This window comes from Mobula hypostoma, chromosome 2, assembly GCF_963921235.1.
Source record: "Mobula hypostoma chromosome 2, sMobHyp1.1, whole genome shotgun sequence".
Taxonomy (NCBI): domain Eukaryota; kingdom Metazoa; phylum Chordata; class Chondrichthyes; order Myliobatiformes; family Myliobatidae; genus Mobula; species Mobula hypostoma.
Window position 1 is genome coordinate 244663797 of NC_086098.1, and position 18690 is coordinate 244682486.

The following is an 18690-nucleotide window of genomic DNA, read 5'->3' on the forward strand; positions in this document are numbered from 1 at the left end:
GAAACAGTTAGATATTTTTTACATAGGGGAATTAAGGGTTATGGGGAAGAGGCAGGTAGATGGAGCTGAGTTTACAGACAGATCAACCATGATCTTATTGAATGGCGGGGCAGGCTCGATGGGCCGAATAGCCGACTCCTGCTCCTATTTCTTATGCTCTTATGTGTATATCCCGGCTGTGGGGGGATTCCGGAAGGACAGAGAGAGGGATGAGGGCCCATTCCGTGGAGTGAGAGATTTGGATGAAGCCAGCTCTGCCCTAAGTGTGAGTGTTAGCAGGAGTGCAGGGATGTCGAGCTGTGTGGGAGAGATTACAGGGTGGTTGAGATACCATGCCACTCTCTCTTTGGAGACCTAATGTGCCGTATCACGACATTCCTCTGGACTGACTGATGCTGAGCAGTGCTTCTCTCTCTGTCTGTGTCTACCACTCTCTACCTCTCTAACTCTATCTTTGTCTCTCTATCTCTGGCTCTCTGTCTCTATCTCCCTTTACCTCTGCCAACTCCAATCTATCTCTTTTTTCCCTCTCTACCCCTCTCTCTGTGGAGTCTGCCTGCTCTCCCTGTGGTCGTGTGGGATCCCTCCCACACTCCGGTGCCACGACGGCTGGTCGATTGGCTGCAGCCATCCTGTTGTCGTCTGTAAGCAGTTTGTATACTCTCCCTGTGACCACGTGGGTTTCCCCCAGAACCTCCGGTTTCCTCCCACATTCCACAAATTTGAACGTGTGAGTAAGGTTACTGGTCACATAAGAGAAACAAGGTGGCGTGCTCTCACTGGGCCTGCCACTGTGGGGTATCTCGAATGAAACCATTCAATCAAAAAGAATGAGGGTTTGCTGCTACAAATTCCAGTGGCTTTGAAGGGCAGCTGACGGGAGGCAGCGTGGAGGTGAACCGGATAGTGGTAGTGAGTTAGAGGTGGAGGGTGGCGGGGAAGAGGAATGGAGTGGAAAGAGTAAGAAAAGAAAACAGAGGTATGAGATGTCAAACTCTGAGGAGTCAGAGGATGATCAAAATAGGATAGCAGAACAATGGAAAGAAGATGAAATTAAAGCAATTATAAAACCGAGCGAAGATGGGTGTCTTTTAGTGATCAGAACCCGATTCACTTGACGAAGATAATCAACAAACTTATAGGCGAGTTCAAAAGAGCAAAGATTTTACAAAATGGATCGTTATTGGTGATTTATAGGAGAAACGTCGACTATACCGCTTCCTATAGATGCTGCCTGGCCTGCTGCGTTCACCAGCATTTTTTGGTGTGTGTTGCTTGAATTTCCAGCATCTGCAGATTTCCTCGTGTTTGCACTGTTAGTGATTTGTCGGGATAGCGCTCAGCAAGGCAAAGTGATAAGATTAAATAAAATAGACACCAAAAAAGTACAATGCTCATTACCCGACAATAGAAAGTGGACTAGAGGAGTTATTTCAGGGATACCAACAGAAGTTACTATGGATGAGATTAAACAGAACATGAAAGGAGCAAAAATTATTGAGGCCAAACATTTGAAAGTTACAAGAAACGGAAAAAAGTGTGATAGTTTATCGGTTATGATTAAATTTGATGAAGAGAGATTGCCGACTAACGTTTATTTAGGGTATATGTGTTATGAGGTCAGAATATATATATCACCACCTTTAAGATGCTTTAAATGTCAGAAATTCAGGCACATTGTGGCGGTCTGCAGAGGGAAACAAAGACGTGAGAGATGCGCTGCAGAACATGAATACGGGAAATGTGAGGCGGGAGCTAGGCTGAAATGTTGCAATTGTGGTGAGGGACACAGCGCAGCTTATCGAGGGTGCGTTTATAGCAAGAAGGCAGCTGAGATACAATATGTAAAAGTAACTCAAGGGTTCAGTTACACAGAGGCAGTGAAAGGATTTGCTGAAAAGGAGAAGGCTATCAAGTAAACAGGTTAGTTTTACCCTATTGATAATGTGTTGTTGTTTTACCCAACTGAAATACAGAGAATAATAAACCGGTGAATTGTGTGGGCTGTAATATGATAAATAAGGATACACTAATAATGAGTAGAAAGGATTTCGTACTGTTTATGGTAGATGCAATTAACTGTTCAGCGCAAACAAAAGAACCGAAAAAATTTGAATTATAGTCAAGCCTGCAGAAAAATATCTTGGTATTACAGTGCTTAGATGGAAAGTAGTCAAAGAAACACTGAATGGAGGATCAAACATAGAAACATAGAAACATAGAAAATAGGTGCAGGAGTAGGCCATTTGGCCCTTCGAGCCTGCACCGCCATTTATTATGATCATGGCTGATCACCCAACTCAGAACCCCACCCCAGCCTTCCCTCCATACCCCCTGACCCCTGTAGCCACAAGGGCCATATCTAACTCCTTCTTAAACATAGCTAATGAACTGGCCTCAACAGTTTGCTGTGGCAGAGAATTCCACAGATTCACCACTCTCTGTGTGAAGAAGTTTTTCCTAATCTCGGTCCTAAAAGGCTTCCCCTCTATCCTCAGACTGTGACCCCTCGTTCTGGACTTCCCCAATATTGGGAACAATCTTCCTGCATCTAGCCTGTCCAATCCCTTTAGGATTTTATACGTTTCAATCAGATCCCCCCTCAATCTTCTAAATTCCAACGAGTACAAGCCCAGTTCATCCAGTCTTTCTTCATATGAAAGTCCTGCCATCCCTGGAATAAGTCTGGTGAACCTTCTTTGTACTCCCTCTATGGCAAAGATGTCTTTCCTCAGATTAGAGGACCAAAACTGCACACAATACTCCAGGTGTGGTCTCACCAAGGCCTTGTACAACTGCAGTAGTACCTCCCTGCTCCTGTACTCGAATCCTCTCGCTATAAATGCCAGCATACCATTCGCCTTTTTCACCGCCTGCTGTACCTGCATGCCCACTTTCAATGACTGGTGTATAATGACACCCAGGTCTCGTTGCACCTCCCCTTTTCCTAATCGGCCACCATTCAAATAATAATCTGTTTTCCTATTTTTGCCACCAAAGTGGATAACTTCACATTTATCCACATTAAATTGCATCTGCCATGAATTTGCCCACTCACCCAACCTATCCAAGTCACCCTGCATCCTCTTAGCATCCTCCTCACAGCTAACACTGCCACCCAGCTTCGTGTCATCCGCAAACCTGGAGATGCTGCATTTAATTCCCTCATCCAGGTCATTAATATATATTGTAAACAACTGGGGTCCCAGCACTGAGCCTTGCGGTACCCCACTAGTCACCGCCTGCCATTCTGAAAAGGTCCCGTTTATTCCCACTCTTTGCTTCCTGTCTGCTAACCAATTCTCCACCCACACCAATACCTTACCCTCAATACGTGTGCTTTAAGTTTGCACACTAATCTCCTGTGTGGGACCTTGTCAAAAGCCTTTTGAAAATCCAAATATACCACATCCACTGGTTCTCCCCTATCCACTCTACTGGTTACATCCTCAAAAAATTCTATGAGATTCGTCAGACATGATTTTCCTTTCACAAATCCATGCTGACTTTGTCCGATCATTTCACCGCTTTCCAAATGTGCTGTTATCACATCCTTGGTAACTGACTCCAGCAGTTTCCCCACCACCGATGTTAGGCTAACCGGTCTATAATTCCCCGGTTTCTCTCTCCCTCCTTTTTTAAAAAGTGGGGTTACATTAGCCACCCTCCAATCCTCAGGAACTAGTCCAGAATCTAACGAGTTTTGAAAAATTATCACTAATGCATCCACTATTTCTTGGGCTACTTCTTTAAGCACTCTAGGATGCAGACCATCTGGCCCTGGGGATTTATCTGCCTTCAATCCCTTCAATTTACCTAACACCACTTCCCTACTAACATGTATTTCGCTCAGTTCCTCCATCTCACTGGACCCTCTGTCCCCTACTATTTCTGGAAGATTATTTATGTCCTCCTTAGTGAAGACAGAACCAAAGTAATTATTCAATTGGTCTGCCATGTCCTTGCTCCCCATAATCAAACAGTTCACAGGCATGGGATATTAATGGCAGTATATATTTTACAATGGAATGCAAGGAGTCTTTTCACAAATGGTCAAGAATTTAAGAAATATGTATCAGAACTTAAGGAAAAACCTCAGATTTAATGTATACAAGAAACATGGTTGAAACCCTGGGTAAACGTGCAGAACTTCAACAACAAATAGAAGTACCCAATAAGAACAACTGTGAGTTGGAAAAGAGATTGGAAAAATGGAGGAACTTATTACAAAGTTACAAAAGGAAAAGGAATTCAGATTATAAAATGAAAACATGGAAACAAATGAAGAAGAACTTCGAGATCTCAGTAAACAACTACAGGCTATGATTCAATTAAAGGAAAACTTGCAAGTAGCAGATAGACTTGAAAAATTGCAATTTTAAAAGTTAAGCATGCGATAATTAATATTCTTAAACAAGAAGACTTGAGTCTTACAAATGATGCAGATGAAATCAACGTAACTGAGGTAATGCAATTACTTGAAAACCATGAGACAAAAATTAGGGAAGGAAAGCAGTCTGTGGCACTGCTATCTAATGAGCGCATACAGCATTCCCAAGAGGAATTGCAATCACAGAGTGATGCATCTGGTGATCTGCAGACTGAACTAGGTTGTCTAAAGTAGAGTACTCCAGGGCAGATTTGGTTTGAAATCGAACACCGCAAGTCTAGCAGGTGGCGGCAATGCCCCTTAAAGTTGGTTTGGCAATGGCCACAAAACAGAAGAAGAAGAAGAAGAAGAGGAAGAAGAAGAAAGCAGCTGATGGCTGCAAGATAATGAGTCAGAGAGATGCTGCCTTTAGACTAGCATGGGTTCAATGGGCTGAATGGCCTACTTCTACAGCGACAACTTCAGATGTCCAGCTGGTCCAGTTTGTAAAGGGACTTTGGTAGATCACAGGTGCGGACTACCAGCAATCCCCTTGATTTGGAAGTTCGTAAAACACGCTGCGAGCGGCTGGCAAATGGAAGAGGAGGAGGGAGAGGAAAGACCCAACGGGTCGGCCAGCCTCTGTGGGGAGGAACGGACATCTGCATCCGCCCGGGACTCAGGACAGGACGAACGGGCGGCCCACGACTTCCAGTGTGGGGGACGGCTGAGGCGGTGACACTGACTTCCGGCGACGGGGGACGGCTGAGGCGGGGACGCTGACTTCCGGCGACGCGGGGACGACTGAGGCGGCGACACTAACTTCCGGCGGCGGGAGGACTACGGAGCAGCGGCGGGTGAGGAGGGACCTTGGGGGACGCGGTCAGGCCGGATGCGAGGGACGGGACGGTCGGAAGAGATGAGAGGGATCGGGTTGGACAGCGGGACGGGAGAATAGAGGGTGGGAAGTGGGGCCGTGGCCCCGGGCCCGAGGCCTTGGCTCCTGGTCCGTTGGCCCCGTGCTGGGCCTCGGCGGAGGGAGGGTCCCACTCTACGGCTCCTGGGTTGGAGGCCTGGCCTGGCCTGGTCCTGGGAGCCTCTTCCCTTCCGCCCCCATATACCTTCCCTCACTGTTTCACCCCACCTTCCCTTCCTCAATCCCCTCCCTCCTCATCCCACCTCCTCACCCCACCTTCCCTTCCTCAATCCCCTCCCTCCTCATCCCACCTCCTCACCCCACCTTCCCTTCCTCAATCCCCTCACCTCCCCTCCCTCCTCATCCCACCTCCCCTCCTCCACACCTTCCCCCTTCGTACTCCACCCTACTCCCTCCCAACTCGTCCACCTCATTCCTGCCCTCACCTCTCTACTCCATCTCTCCCTTCCACCACCCCTAGTCCCCCTTTCAACCATTATCACCCTCCTCTTATTTGCCCCTCTTCCTGGACAGACATCCTGATTGCGCTGTCCCCTGCCAGCCGCACAGTTCGGGTAGGTGCAAAAGCCAGGAACGTCAAGGAGAAGCAGGCACTGGAGCTGCAGGTGATGATATGAGAAGAGAAAGTGATGGAACCTTTTCTTAGCCCAGGGATTATTATGTGTGTTTTAGCTTCATGCAATGAGGGGATGTTGAAATAAATCTGGAAGCACCCAGTGGATCAGAGAGAGTAGCATTATATCTGGTGAAATGGTCTCCATTGATGGTTTATTCCCTTCCGTAGATGCTGCTGAGTTCCTCCGGCATTTTGTGTGTGTTACTCTGGACTTCCAGCATCACCAGAGTCTCTTGAGTTTGAATATTTCCAGAACTTTATTTCAATTTCAGATTCGCTGCATCTGAATGTAAAGCCCCGTTGTTCCCTCACTTCTCCTGACATTTATTTTTCCTGAATTTTTAAGAAAGCTATGAGGTGGTTTGATTTGAAATCTGTAGGATATTAAGTGTGACTGATAGAGAAATCATTTCTGCTCAGCCTTTCTAGAATGCATTAAAAGAACTATATAAACTGTAGATTGTAGAAAACAATCAGGTTTATTATCATAGACTTGCTGATGTGAAAGTTGTTTCATGGTTGCAGTACAGTACAAAAATGCAAAAGTTACTGTAAATATTAAAAATAAATAAGAAATGCAAAGGAAGGATTAGTGAGGTCGTTTTCATGGGTTCGTGGACCGTTTAGAAATAGTCCATAAGACCCTAAGAAATAGAATAATTAGGCCTCTCAGCCCAGCAGTTCTGCTCCATTTGGTCCATCGTGGCTGATTTATTATCCCTCTCAACCCCATTCTCCTGCCTTCCCCCTGTAACTTTTGACACCTTTACTAATCAAGAACCTATCGACCTCTGCTTTAAATATACCAATGACTGGGCTTCAAAGCCGTGCTTGGCAATGAATTCCACAGGTTCACCACCTCTGGCTAAGGAAGCTCCTCCTCGTCTCCGTTCTAAAGGAAATCTGATGGTGGAGGGGAAGAAGCTGTTCTTGAATCGTTGAGCCTGTCTTCAGGCTCCTGTACCTCGCCCCGGATGGTTATAATGAGAAGGCTTGTATTGGGTGGTGGAGGAACCACGTTATGAAGGTGTCTTGTTGAGAGGAGTGCTTTGCCCATGATGGAACAGCCTCTTGCGGTCCTGTGCACCAGAGCCATCGCAGGCAGTGATGCACACTGAAACTCTGCGGGTGATGTGAGGTCTGTTGTTGGCTGAGACAGTGAATGTAAGTACAGGGAGGTTATGGCCGCACTTCGTAAAACATCGATGATGTCACAGCTGGAGGAACGTTTAGCAATCTGGAAGGACACTGTTCTACTGGTGAGGGTGCAGAGGAGATTCACTGGAGCATAGCCTGCCCTGGAGAGTTCAGGGATGTTATCCTTGCAGAAGGGGAGAGGGATAGCAAGAAATCAGTTCTCAGCAGCAGATTCTGACCAGAGGCGATAGGCTTTAGGTAAAAGGTTTGGAGCTTTGAGTAGGAATTCTTTTTAAATTTCAGTGCATGGTGGAAATCTGTGTTAGAACTCAGATTTCATTCATTTATTTATCAACGTAGGTCGAAACAGACAGTGAATCTGTCATTGGCATTAAGAGCCAACACGACCAAATGGTGGGCTGGGGCAGTTCACAAAGAGGTAGTTGTAGGGGGGAGCGCTCATATTTTAGAAGGAGTAAATTGAGTTTTTAACTCTGCCATGGACGGTGGCAAGCCCATCCCATAAAAACCCAGAGCTTCAGAAACCCATCAACCTGATCCCTGGGAGAGGAAGGATGTTTGAAGACGGGCAACTCCCAGGGACAATTTGAAAGTCTGGCCCAGGACAGAGGACTCTGAGCTGCTGTTGGCGGCCGACGCCCCAGTAGAGGGTGACAGGGTAAAGAGAAGAAATTGGGATTGGTATCGGAGGGTATTGATGACCAGGACAGATGTGCCATATGACTCCAACATTGACATGTTGCAGCAAGCAGGGTTCTGTGTGGTCCTTCTCATGTATACACTGTGCTGACCCACGGTACACATCACCAGCAGCTGGTCCTGGTCCAGATACATAGGCACCACTGCCCAGAGAGCTCACCGATGCCTCTACTTCCTCAGTAGGCTGAAGAAGTTTGGTACATCACTGTCAGCCTGCACCAATGTTAATCAACGCACCGCAGACAGAATCCTGTCCGGATGCCTCACAGTTTGGTACGGCGGCTGTCCTCACCGTGCTGCAGGAATCTGCAGAGAGTTGTGGGCGCAGCGCAGCACGTCACAGGAACCAGCCTCCTCTCTGTACACACTTCTCACTGCCTCAGTACAGCGGCCAGCAGAATCAAAAACCCCACCCACCCTGGGGATTCTCTTGTCTCTCGTCTCCCCGCTCCCATCAGGCAGACGACACCAAAACCTGAAAGCACGTACCACCACGCGCAAGGACAGCTTCTGCTCCACTGTTATCAGACACTTGAATGGTTCCCTAGTACGATAAGAAGGTCTGTTGGCTTCACAACCTACCTCATTATGATCTTGCACCTTATTGGAACGTAGAAAACCACAGCACAGCAAAGGCCCTTTGGTCCACGATGTTATGCTGACCTTTAAGATTAAACTCCTCAAAGGTTAACCTAACCCTTCCCCACCCCACACCCTCCATTTCTCTTTCATGTGTCCTAAATGCCCCTAGTGTGTGTACCGCGACCCCTGGCAGCACGCTCCACGCACCCCCCACTCTCTGTGTAAAGAACTTCCCTCTGACGTCCCCTGTGTCAGAACCATCGCATTGTTTACCTGCACTGCACCCTGTGGCTGTTGCTTTGTTCTGGGTTCCGTTATGGTCCTCAGTGCATTGTGCGATGAATCGATCGGGATGAACAATGTGCAGGATTTCACTGTTGTTAATGAACCAATTTCAGGAGGCGTCTCAACATTGAGCCTCAAACCCCTGGTGTTCTTTCGGGAGTTGCACCTACTGGGACATAGGCTGCCAACAGCAGCTCACCAGATTCCTCTGTCCGGGGCGGCTTCTGGTCTTTCGAGGTGGAGCCTCTGCCTAGGATGAGCTATTTAGAGCTCCTGTTGGCGTTTCTGTAGCTCTGGGTTTTTATGGGGTGGGGTTTCTAGCCCCACGGCCAACCCCCCCCCCCCACAGCCTGACGCGGAACCGTGGGCAGCGGAGTGAAACAACTGATGTAAGCACTGCCCTCTGGATGAGGGATGATCCTGGGATCCTGCTGTCTTGTGGTGTCCATCTGGTCAGTCACACTGTGCCTGGTTGTTCACCCAGAACAGAAAATAACCCCATCCTCACCACAGAAACCCTCCGATGCAGGCTGCGTCCTGGTGAGTCTCACCAATGGAATAGTGTCCTTCCTAGAGCGGGCTGACCAGAACCATAAACAGAACTCCAGCTGTAACATCCTCCCCACCCCCCCGCCAAACAACAATGGGCACTGAACTCAATCTGCCCCGTATTCTAACTGTCTGGTACGGGGGTGGGGGGGAGGGCCACTGCACAGGATTGGAGAAAGCTGTCAACTCGGCCAGCTCCATCACGGGCACTGGCCTCCGCCGCATCGAGGATACCTTCAAAATGTGATGCTTCAGAAAGTCAGCATCTGTCCTTAAGGATCCCCATCACCCAGGATGTGCTGTCTTCTCATTGCTACCTTCAAGGAGCATGAATAATTATAATAGTATTATTTATCTCCAAGGGAGTAAAAATCTTTACGTTGCGTCTCCGTCGCTACATACAAGCAATAAGGAAGGGAAACGTGGGAGGATATTGCACAAACACTGATTGTATTTGTGATTGTTTTGTATACATGTGTACAATCAGATTAATGTGTATTGATAAATTAGTTGTGCTGTTGAAAGAAGCTGTCTCGGAGCCCTTAACACTGCGATTCCGTTTGCCGGATGGTAGAAGTTGAAGCGGTTTGTGGTTGGGGTGACTGGAGTTCCTGATGTCCTGGGTGATGGCCTCCAGGGCCTTTTTTACGCACCTGCTGCTGTAAATGTCCGGAATAGAGGAGAGTTCCCGTCCGCAGATGCACTGGGCCCTGTGATTGAGGGTAGTATAGGCGATGACACAGACAGGATGCTCTCGATGGTGCCCCTGTAAAAGTCCTGAGGATTTGGGGACTCGTGCCAAACTTCTTCAGCCATCTGAAGTAAAAGAGGCGCTGTCGTGCTTTTTCTCACCACACAGACACACACTCAGCGATTCAGGAACAGCTCCTTCCCCTCCGCCATCAGATTTCTGAATGGACAATGAACCCATGAACACTACCTCACGATTTTTTTGCTCCCTTTGCGCTACTTGTGTAATTTACTTAATTGATTTTTTAAATATAATACATATTTATTTTTGTAATTTTATCTTTTTTCAAAATTATATATTGCATTGTACTGCTGCCACAAAACAAATTTCACATTAAAGACCTTAAGATATAGGAGCAGAAGTAGGCCATTTGGCCCATCGAGTCTGCTCTGCCATTTCATCATGGCTGATCCAGTTACTCCTCAACCCCAATCTCCTGCTTTCTCTCTGTATCCCGTCATGCCCTGACCAATCAAGAATTTATCAACCTCTGCCTTAAATATACGTAAAGACTTGGCCTCCACAGCTGCCTGTGGAAAAGAATTCCACAGATTCACCATTCTGACTAAAGAGATTCCTTCCTTAGATAGGGGCTCCAGAACTGCTCACAATACTCCCAAGTGACGCCTCACCAGTGCCTTATAAAGCCTCAACATTACATCCTTGCTTTTATATTCTAGTCCTCTCGAAGCAAATGCTAACATTACATTTGCCTTCCTCACCTCCGACTCAACCTGCAAATTAACTCTTAGGGAATCCTGCACAAGGACCCAGAGTTCTGTGAGGGAGTTAGATATGGCTCTTGTGGCTAAAGGGATCGGGGGGTATGGAGGGAAGACTGGTACAGGATTCTGAGTTGGATGATCAGCCATGATCGTACTGAATGTCGGTGCAGGGTCGAAGGGCTGAATGGCCTACTCCTGCACCCATTTTCTATGTTTCTATGACTCCCAAGTCCCTTTGCACCTCAGAGTTTTGAATTTCCTCTCCGTTTAGAAAACAGTCTAAGCTTTTATTTCTTCTACCAAAGTGCATGATCGTACACTTCCCCACACTGTATTCCACCTGCCACTTCTTTGTCCAGTCTCCTAATCTGACTTAAGTCTTTCTGTAGCCTCTCTGCTTCATCAACACGACCTGCCCCTCCACCTAACCATGGCATCCACAAACTTGGCCACAATGCCATCGATTCCGTAATCCAGATCATTGACATATAACATAAAAGGAAGCAGTGGAACACCGCAGGTCACCAGCAGCCAGCCAGAAAAGACTCCCTTTACTGCCACTCCTTGCATCCTGTCAATCAACCAGTGCTCTGTCTGTGCTAGCATCTTTCCTGTAATACCATGGGCTTATAACTTGTTAAGCAGCCTCACGTGTGGCACCTTGTCAAAGGCCTTGTGAAAATCCAAGTATACAATATCCACCAATTCTCCTTTGTCAGAGAATTCCAACTGATTCGTCGGGCAAGATATTTCCCTGAAGGAAACCATGCTGACTTTTGCCTATTTTATCATGTGGTTCCAAGTCGCCCATCAAGTCTGCTCTGCCATTTTGCATGAGCTGATCCATTCTCCCATTTAGTCCCACTCCCCTGCCTTCTCACCATAACCTTTGATACCCTGGCTACTCAGATACTTGACTGAGTCAATTGGTCAATCCACCAATTGACTCCAGCATTTTCCCAACCGGTGAGGTCAGGCTAACTGGCTCACCATTTCCTTTCTTCTGCCTCTCTCCCTCCTTGAAGAGTGGAGTGATACTTGCAGTTTTTCAGTCCTCTAGAACCATGCCAGAATCTATCGATTCTTGAAAGACCATTATTAATGCCTCCACAATCTTATCAGCCACCTCTTTGAGAATCCTGGGGTGTACACCATCCAGTCTGGGTGACTGACCTACCTTCAGACTTTCAGTTTCCCAAGCACCTCCCCTAGTAATGACATCTTCACTCACTTCTGCCTCCTGACACTCTTGAACTTCTGGCATACTGCTAGTGTCTTCCACAGTGAAGACTGATACAAAACACTTATTCAGTTTGTCCGCCATTTCCTTGTCTCCCATTATTACTACTTCAGCATAGTTTTCCAGTAGTCCGATATCTACTCTTGCCTCTCTTTTTGAGGAAATTACAAGTAGGCTAGACAAGGGAGATGCAGTGGATATTGTATATTTGGATTTTCAGAAGGCCTTTGACAAGGTACCACACATGAGGCTACTTAACAAGATAAGAGCCCATGGAATTACAGGAAAGTTACATACGTGGATAGAGCGTTGGCTGATTGGCAGGAAACAGAGAGTGGGAATAAAGGGATCCTATTCTGGTTGGCTGCCCGTTACCAGTGGTGTTCCACAGGCGTCCGTGTTGGGGCCGCTTCTTTTTACATTGTACATCAATGATTTGGGTTATGGAATAGATGGCTTTGTGGCTAAGTTTGCTGATGATACAAAGATAGGTGGAGGGGCCAGTAGTGCTGAGGAAACAGAGAGTCTGCAGAGAGACTTGGATAGATTGGGAGAATGGGCAAAGAAGTGGCAAATGAAATGCAATGTTGGAAGGTGTATGGTTATGCACTTTGGCAGAAGAAATAAACGGGCAGACTATTATTTAAATGGGGAGAGAATTCAAAGTTCTGAGATACAACGGGACTTGGGAGTCCTTGTGCAGGATACCCTTAAGGTTAACCTCCGAGTTGAGTCGGTGGTGAAGAAGGCGAATGCAATGTTGGCATTCATTTCTACAGGAATAGAGTATAGGAGCAGGGATGTGATGTTGAGGCTCTATAAGGCACTGGTGAGACCTCACTTGGAGTACTGTGGGCAGTTTTGGTCTTATTTAAGAAAGGATGTGTTGACGTTGGAGAGGCTTCAGAGAAGATTCACTAGAATGATTCCAGGAATGAGAGGGTTAACATATGAGGAATGTTTGTCTGCTCTTGGACTGTATTCCTTGGAGTTTAGAAGAATGAGGGAGGACCTCATAGAAACATTTTTAATGTTGAAAGGCATGGACAGAGTGGATCTGGCAAAATTGTTTCCCATGATGGGGGAGTCTGGTACAAGAGGGCATGACTTAAGGTTTGAAGGGTGCCCATTGAGAACAGAGATGCGAAGACATTTTTTTAGCCAGAGGGTGGTGAATCTATGGAATTTGTTGCCACGGGCGGCAGTGGAGGCCAAGTCACTGGGTGTATTTAAGGCAGAGATTGATAGGTATCTGAGTAGCCAGGGCATCAAAGGTTATGGTGAGAATGCAGGGGAGTGGGGCTAAATGGGAGAATGGATCAGCTCATGATAAAATGGCAGAGCAGACTCGATGGTCCGAATGGCCGATTTCTGCTCCTTTGTCTTATGGTCTTTTACATTTTGTGTCTTGAAGAAACTTTGGGTATCCTGTTTAATATTATTGGCTAGCCTAGCTTCATATTGAATCTTTTCCTCTGTATGACTTTTTAAGTTCCCTTCTGTTGGTTTTTAAAAGCTTCCCAATCCACTAATTTCCCACTAATTTGTTTCTCTATTATATGCCCTCTCTTTGGCTGTTATGTTGGTTTTGAGTTCTCTTTTCAGCCATAGTTGTGTCATCCTGCATTTAGACTACCTCTTCTTTGGGATGTATCCATCCTGTGCCTTCCGATTTGCTCCCAGAATCTAGCCATTGCTGCTCTACCATCATCCTTGCTAGTGTTCCCTTCCAATTAATTTTGTCTGGCTCCTCTCTCATGCCTCTGTAATTCCCCTTACTCCACTGTAACACTAATACACCTGACTTTTTTCGAATTGCAGGCTGAATTCTATCATATTATTATTACTGACCCCTAGGGTTCCTTTACCAATTCTGGTTCATTGCACAATCCCCAGTCCAGAGTAGCTGATCCCCTAGTGGGCTCTACCACAGGCTGCTCTAAAAAGCCATCTCCTAGGCATCCTACAAATACTCTGTCTTGGGATCCAGCTCCAACCTGATTCTCCCAATCTACCTGCATATTGAAATCTCTGATGATTATCGTAACATTGCCCTTTTGACATGCAGTGATATTCTGATTTTGTCATCGACCCTGAATAGTTTGAATGATTACTCACGTTGCCTGTTTCCTTTCCCTGGACAGAGATGTCGCTCTCACTGACCAAGCGGGATCTGGATGAGCTGAAGCCATGGGTGGAGAAGACCGTGAAGAGGGTGCTGGGCTTCTCGGAGCAGACGGTGGTGACTGCTGCCCTCAACTGCGTAGGCAAGGGGATGGACAAGAAGAAAACCGTGGGTAAGAGGGCCGTGGCGAGGGATAACCTCCAGGGTGGGCTGACAGGCACAGGGAACGTGGAGTGGGGCAGTCTGTGACAGTGACCTACATACACCAGCAACTGGGGTTCATTTCTTGTGCTGTTTGTAAGGATTTTGTATGTTCTCCCTGGGTGCTCTGGTTCCCTTCCACAGCCCAATGACATCCTGGTTAGTAGGTTAATTGTTGACATGGTGAGAAGGCCCTGTTACCTTGCTGAATATCTAAATAAATAGACATTTTATAATTCAGTCTAATCCATATGCCACCATTCCTGGGTATCTAATAGCCTCTTAAATGCTTCTGTTGTATCTGCCCACATAACCACTCTGGCAGTGCTTTCCTCCCACCCCGCACTATGTAAATAAAAACAAGCTGCACACATCTCCCTTGTCTCTGCCTCTCACTTTATAAACCTCTATCAGGTCTTCCCTCCGCCACTCCAGTGAAAATGACCCTCAAACAGGGTGGGACGAGGCTTGTGTTCACCACAGACATTCCTGTGGATGGAATCTGGCACCATCTTCAGATGTACTCTGTCTTCACCCTCTTGAGCATCGTGGGCAAGGGAAAGGTCAACTCGAGGTGTTGCTGAAGGATGTTGGCCTGGAGTGTTCGACTGTTTATCGATGCCGCCGGACCTGCTGAGTTCCTCCGACGATCGTGTGCTTTGTACGATCTTGTTCCATATGGGCGGGGGCCCCTCAGCCTGTCAGTACACTGAGCAATCCCTTTGCCAGCGGGTGGCTTCTCTCCCCACAGATGCTGCCCGACCTCCTGAGGGTTTTCCGGCCTCTGTCATTGAATTGATGCCTATTTCCTGCTGATTGATTGTTTTACTTGCACCTCCCATGTTCTCATCAATTCCTGTTTGGGTATAGTTTACAGTGGGCAATTAACACATCGACCCCACACATCATGAGGATGTGGGAGGAAGCCAGAGCACTCAGGGCAAACCCGTGTTCCTCTGGGGTCAAGGTACAAAACACAGTACCAATAATCATACACAGCACAAAGCACATATGGCATGTAGAAGGTAGCAGTAAGCATACAGTCACACAAAAATACAGTCCAAGTCCCTGAGCCAATGAATGTTGCAGCAGTCAAACACAACACCGCTTGTCTTCTGCCAGCAGCGTGGACACCGTCCCAACTCCAGCGCACTTCTCCTGGGCGGCTGCAAACAGGCGACACTGAGGCTAGAGGCCTAGTCCTCGCTATGACTGAGGTCACGCAGCTCCCCGACCGTCGGTCCCACCAGGAAACCAGTGAACTGTACTTGCAGCATTTCACATTACCAATGTCCAGCGGCGAGTTGCAACCAGAAGAAAAACGACTGAGACAATCTGTTAGACTGCACACTGCCTTCGATCAGAGGGGAAACGTGCAAACTCCACAGACGTGCGCCTGCATGCTCGTTCACATGCAAGTATGCTCACCAACACAGACGTAGAACCTGGAATCTCTGGAACTGTTGCACTATTTTGATGCCCCCAGGTTGGGCGGAGATCAGGGGAACTGTAGCCATCACCTTCACTTCTGCTTACACCACCCCCACATTCTCATTTCCTGAGACAGGGTGACTGCAACAGCTCAGGCTGTTCTTGCAGGAGAATGTCATGAGATTGGCAGACGGGCAGGTGAAATCCACACAGGTACAGCCATAGGACGGGATTGAGCTGGAACTCTCAGCACCGAGACTGTCCTCCTCCCAAAATGATTTCATTTACACCCAGTAACACTGTTACCATGGCGACTTGAGTTGGGCAGAGTCTGGTATAGGGTGGGTTATCAGGTGAAGATCGATGGATGGAGGGCTGTTGGTTTTATTTTATGAGGCTGACCTCTCTCCCCACGTCTTGACCTCCCTCCCCACTGTCTCGCCCACCCTTACTCCTCTGCCTCGCCCTCCCTCCCTCCCCCCCAACTCACCCTTACTTCCTCCCCCTCATCCTGCCCTCCCTCCCCCGCCTTATCCCCCACCTCCCCCTCAACTCACCCCTGTCTCCCCCCCTACCTTGCCGCTCCCCCACAGAGCACCTGAAGCCTTTCCTGGATGATTCAACAGTGCGGTTCGTGGACAAGCTGTTCGAGGCGGTGGAGGAAGGCCGTAACTCCCGGCACTCCAAATCCAGCAGCGAGAAACACAGGAAGCGGGAACTGAAGGTCAGTTGTCCACGCCTGGCGCTCTCCTTTCACCCTCTGCGGTTTGTCCTGATTATTTCTGACCTCTGTTCCTTTACAATTCTCCTTAAAGTTGAGCTAATTAACGGAGCTTTTGGTTGGTTGGATTAGCTGGTGTGTGTCGCTGTGTAGTGTGTGGGATTTTTCAGGCACTGTGCGAATGCGGGTTCTTGTGTGGGGCGTAACTTCGGCTCACCCATCTCGCTGCTGCTGGCAGGAAGTCTTCGGCGAAGACTCGGAAGTCACCCGGGAATTGTCGGCCAAGAGGAAACGGATCCCAAGGTTCGAGGAGGTGGAGGAGAACGAAATCATCCCAGGTCCCCCCACTGAGAGCCCTGGGATGCTCACAAAGATTCAGGTAGGACCTCCTTAACTCCAGAACATTCCTCCTCTTGGGATGGACACGGTGCACAGTGGGAAACACAGCTGATGGGCAGTTGTACAACTCAGACTGCTGATCAAATAATTCTACTAACATAACACAGCACAGCATACAATCCATTGAGAACTTAACAGTGCGTAAAAGCAAACAGTGCATAACATCTGATTTGGTGCACCAAAGCAAACAGTCCACAGAGTCTGCTTCATCTTGCACCACAGCAAACAGTCCAGTCTATTCAAACGCCCCTCAGGAAGTTTGCCGGAAATGAGTTTGTCTGCTAAGAAAGAAAATAACCTAAAATTAAACTTTTAGCTTTTTGCATCTCCAACGTCTAGAGCTTCATCTCATATTTGACCCCAGGACTGTGTGATGGGACAATGTGGAGGGAGCTTCTCCTCATGTCTGACCCTGGGAGTTAGTAATGGGAGAGCGTAGAGGAGTTTCACCTCATGTCTGACCCGGGGACATGTGATGGGACGGTGTAGAGGAAGCTCTACTCTGTGTCTTTCCACGGAAGTGTGTGATGGGATGGTGTAAAGGGAGCGTCACTCTGAGTCTGGCTTGATTTTGCCTCGGGCGTATTCCTATCTGATCTTCCACTGGTTGATTGTGGTGTCTCCTGTCACTGACTGTTCCTGTTTGTTGTTTACAGATCAAGCAGATGATGGAAGCTGCAACGAAACAGATCGAGGAGCGGAAGAGGCAGCTGAGTCTGATCACTCCCTCCTTTCCTCAGGTAGGGCTGCTGACCCTCCTTGTGGCCCTCGGGGGCTGCTTGGAACACCCTTGGTTGTCATTGGCCTGGTGGCTGCTGGGATTTAGTCTCCCTGAAATGGGGGCAGGTGTCGGGGGGAGTGCCCTTGTGTGCTGGGCCACATACTGCCCGAGGTGGTGGGGTGGGTGACAGGGGCATTGGGTGCTGTGACATAGCCTCCCTGAATTTGGCCAGGATCCTTTGGGTGCATGTGACTGCCTCTCTGTGGTGGGGTTTGGGGCCCTGGGTCCTGGGACTGTCCCCCTGAAAATATGATGCATTGCAAGGTCCCGTGGGTGCTGCGTCTGGCTCCCTGAGTTGGGTGGAGTCATGAAGTCCCGTGGGTTCTGGGACTGTTTCCCTGAGGTGGAGGAAATGTCTTCCTGAATTGGAGGGGGGTTTAGAGAGAAAGAGGCCTTTTAGGTGTTCTGGTGTCTCCCTGAAGTGCAGGTGGGGGAGGATCCCTGGGGTGCTGGGACTGTCTCCCCGATGGGGATGTGGCGGGGGGAGAGGTGCTTGGAGTTGTACCATGTGGTCTGATCTGGGTAACGTCTCTCTGCCAGCGGGTCTCGGCTCCAGCCCTCTCGGCCGACCTCCCCCCAATGGGGCAGACTATTCAGCCGTCCCAGGCTGCCTCGTTCATGAACGACGCCATCGAGAAGGCGAAGAAGGCGGCGGAACTGCAGGCACGCATCCAGACGCAGCTCTCGCTGAAGCCCGGCCTGCTACAGAGCACCAACCTGGTGGGACTGGCCAACCTGCACGCCATGGGCATCGCCCCTCCGTGAGTACCTCTGACCCTTGACCCACTCACCACCGTCCCCGTCCTCTGAGTACCTTTGACCCTTGACCCACTCACCACCGTCCCCGTCCTCTGTGAGTACCTCTGATCCCTGGACCCACTCATCACCGTCCACGGGTCTGCCTCTCCCCACCCTGGGGCCCGATATCCACCGTCCCAGCACGAGAGATTGAATTAGATGAGCTTTACTTGTCACATGTACATCGCCGTATGTGAAATTCGTTGTTTATGTCAACGACCAACAGGATGCGAAGATGTTCTGGGGGCAGTGGCCACTTTTCCGGCGCCAACATAGCAGGTGCACGACTCACCAACCCTGGCCCAAATGGAACAGAATCAGGC

The 18690-nt window shown here is 48.4% G+C and overlaps 1 protein-coding gene across 2 annotated transcripts in view; it reads left to right on the plus strand.

Moving 5' to 3' along the window:
• Window positions 1-5156: 5156 nt before the first annotated feature.
• The window catches only part of prpf3 (PRP3 pre-mRNA processing factor 3 homolog (yeast)), a 37488-nt gene continuing 23954 nt past the window's right edge, over window positions 5157-18690 (plus strand). The window contains exons 1-7 of one of the 2 annotated variants that reach the window (XM_063032433.1): window positions 5211-5226; window positions 5820-5911; window positions 14056-14208; window positions 16262-16392; window positions 16628-16768; window positions 17445-17528; window positions 18110-18330. In XM_063032433.1, coding sequence (XP_062888503.1) covers window positions 14058-14208; window positions 16262-16392; window positions 16628-16768; window positions 17445-17528; window positions 18110-18330 — 728 coding nt within the window. In that variant the 5' untranslated portion in view covers window positions 5211-5226; window positions 5820-5911; window positions 14056-14057. Of the gene's footprint in view, window positions 5227-5819; window positions 5912-14055; window positions 14209-16261; window positions 16393-16627; window positions 16769-17444; window positions 17529-18109; window positions 18331-18690 lie in introns of both variants that reach the window. The other variant, XM_063032424.1, reaches the window with a different exon arrangement.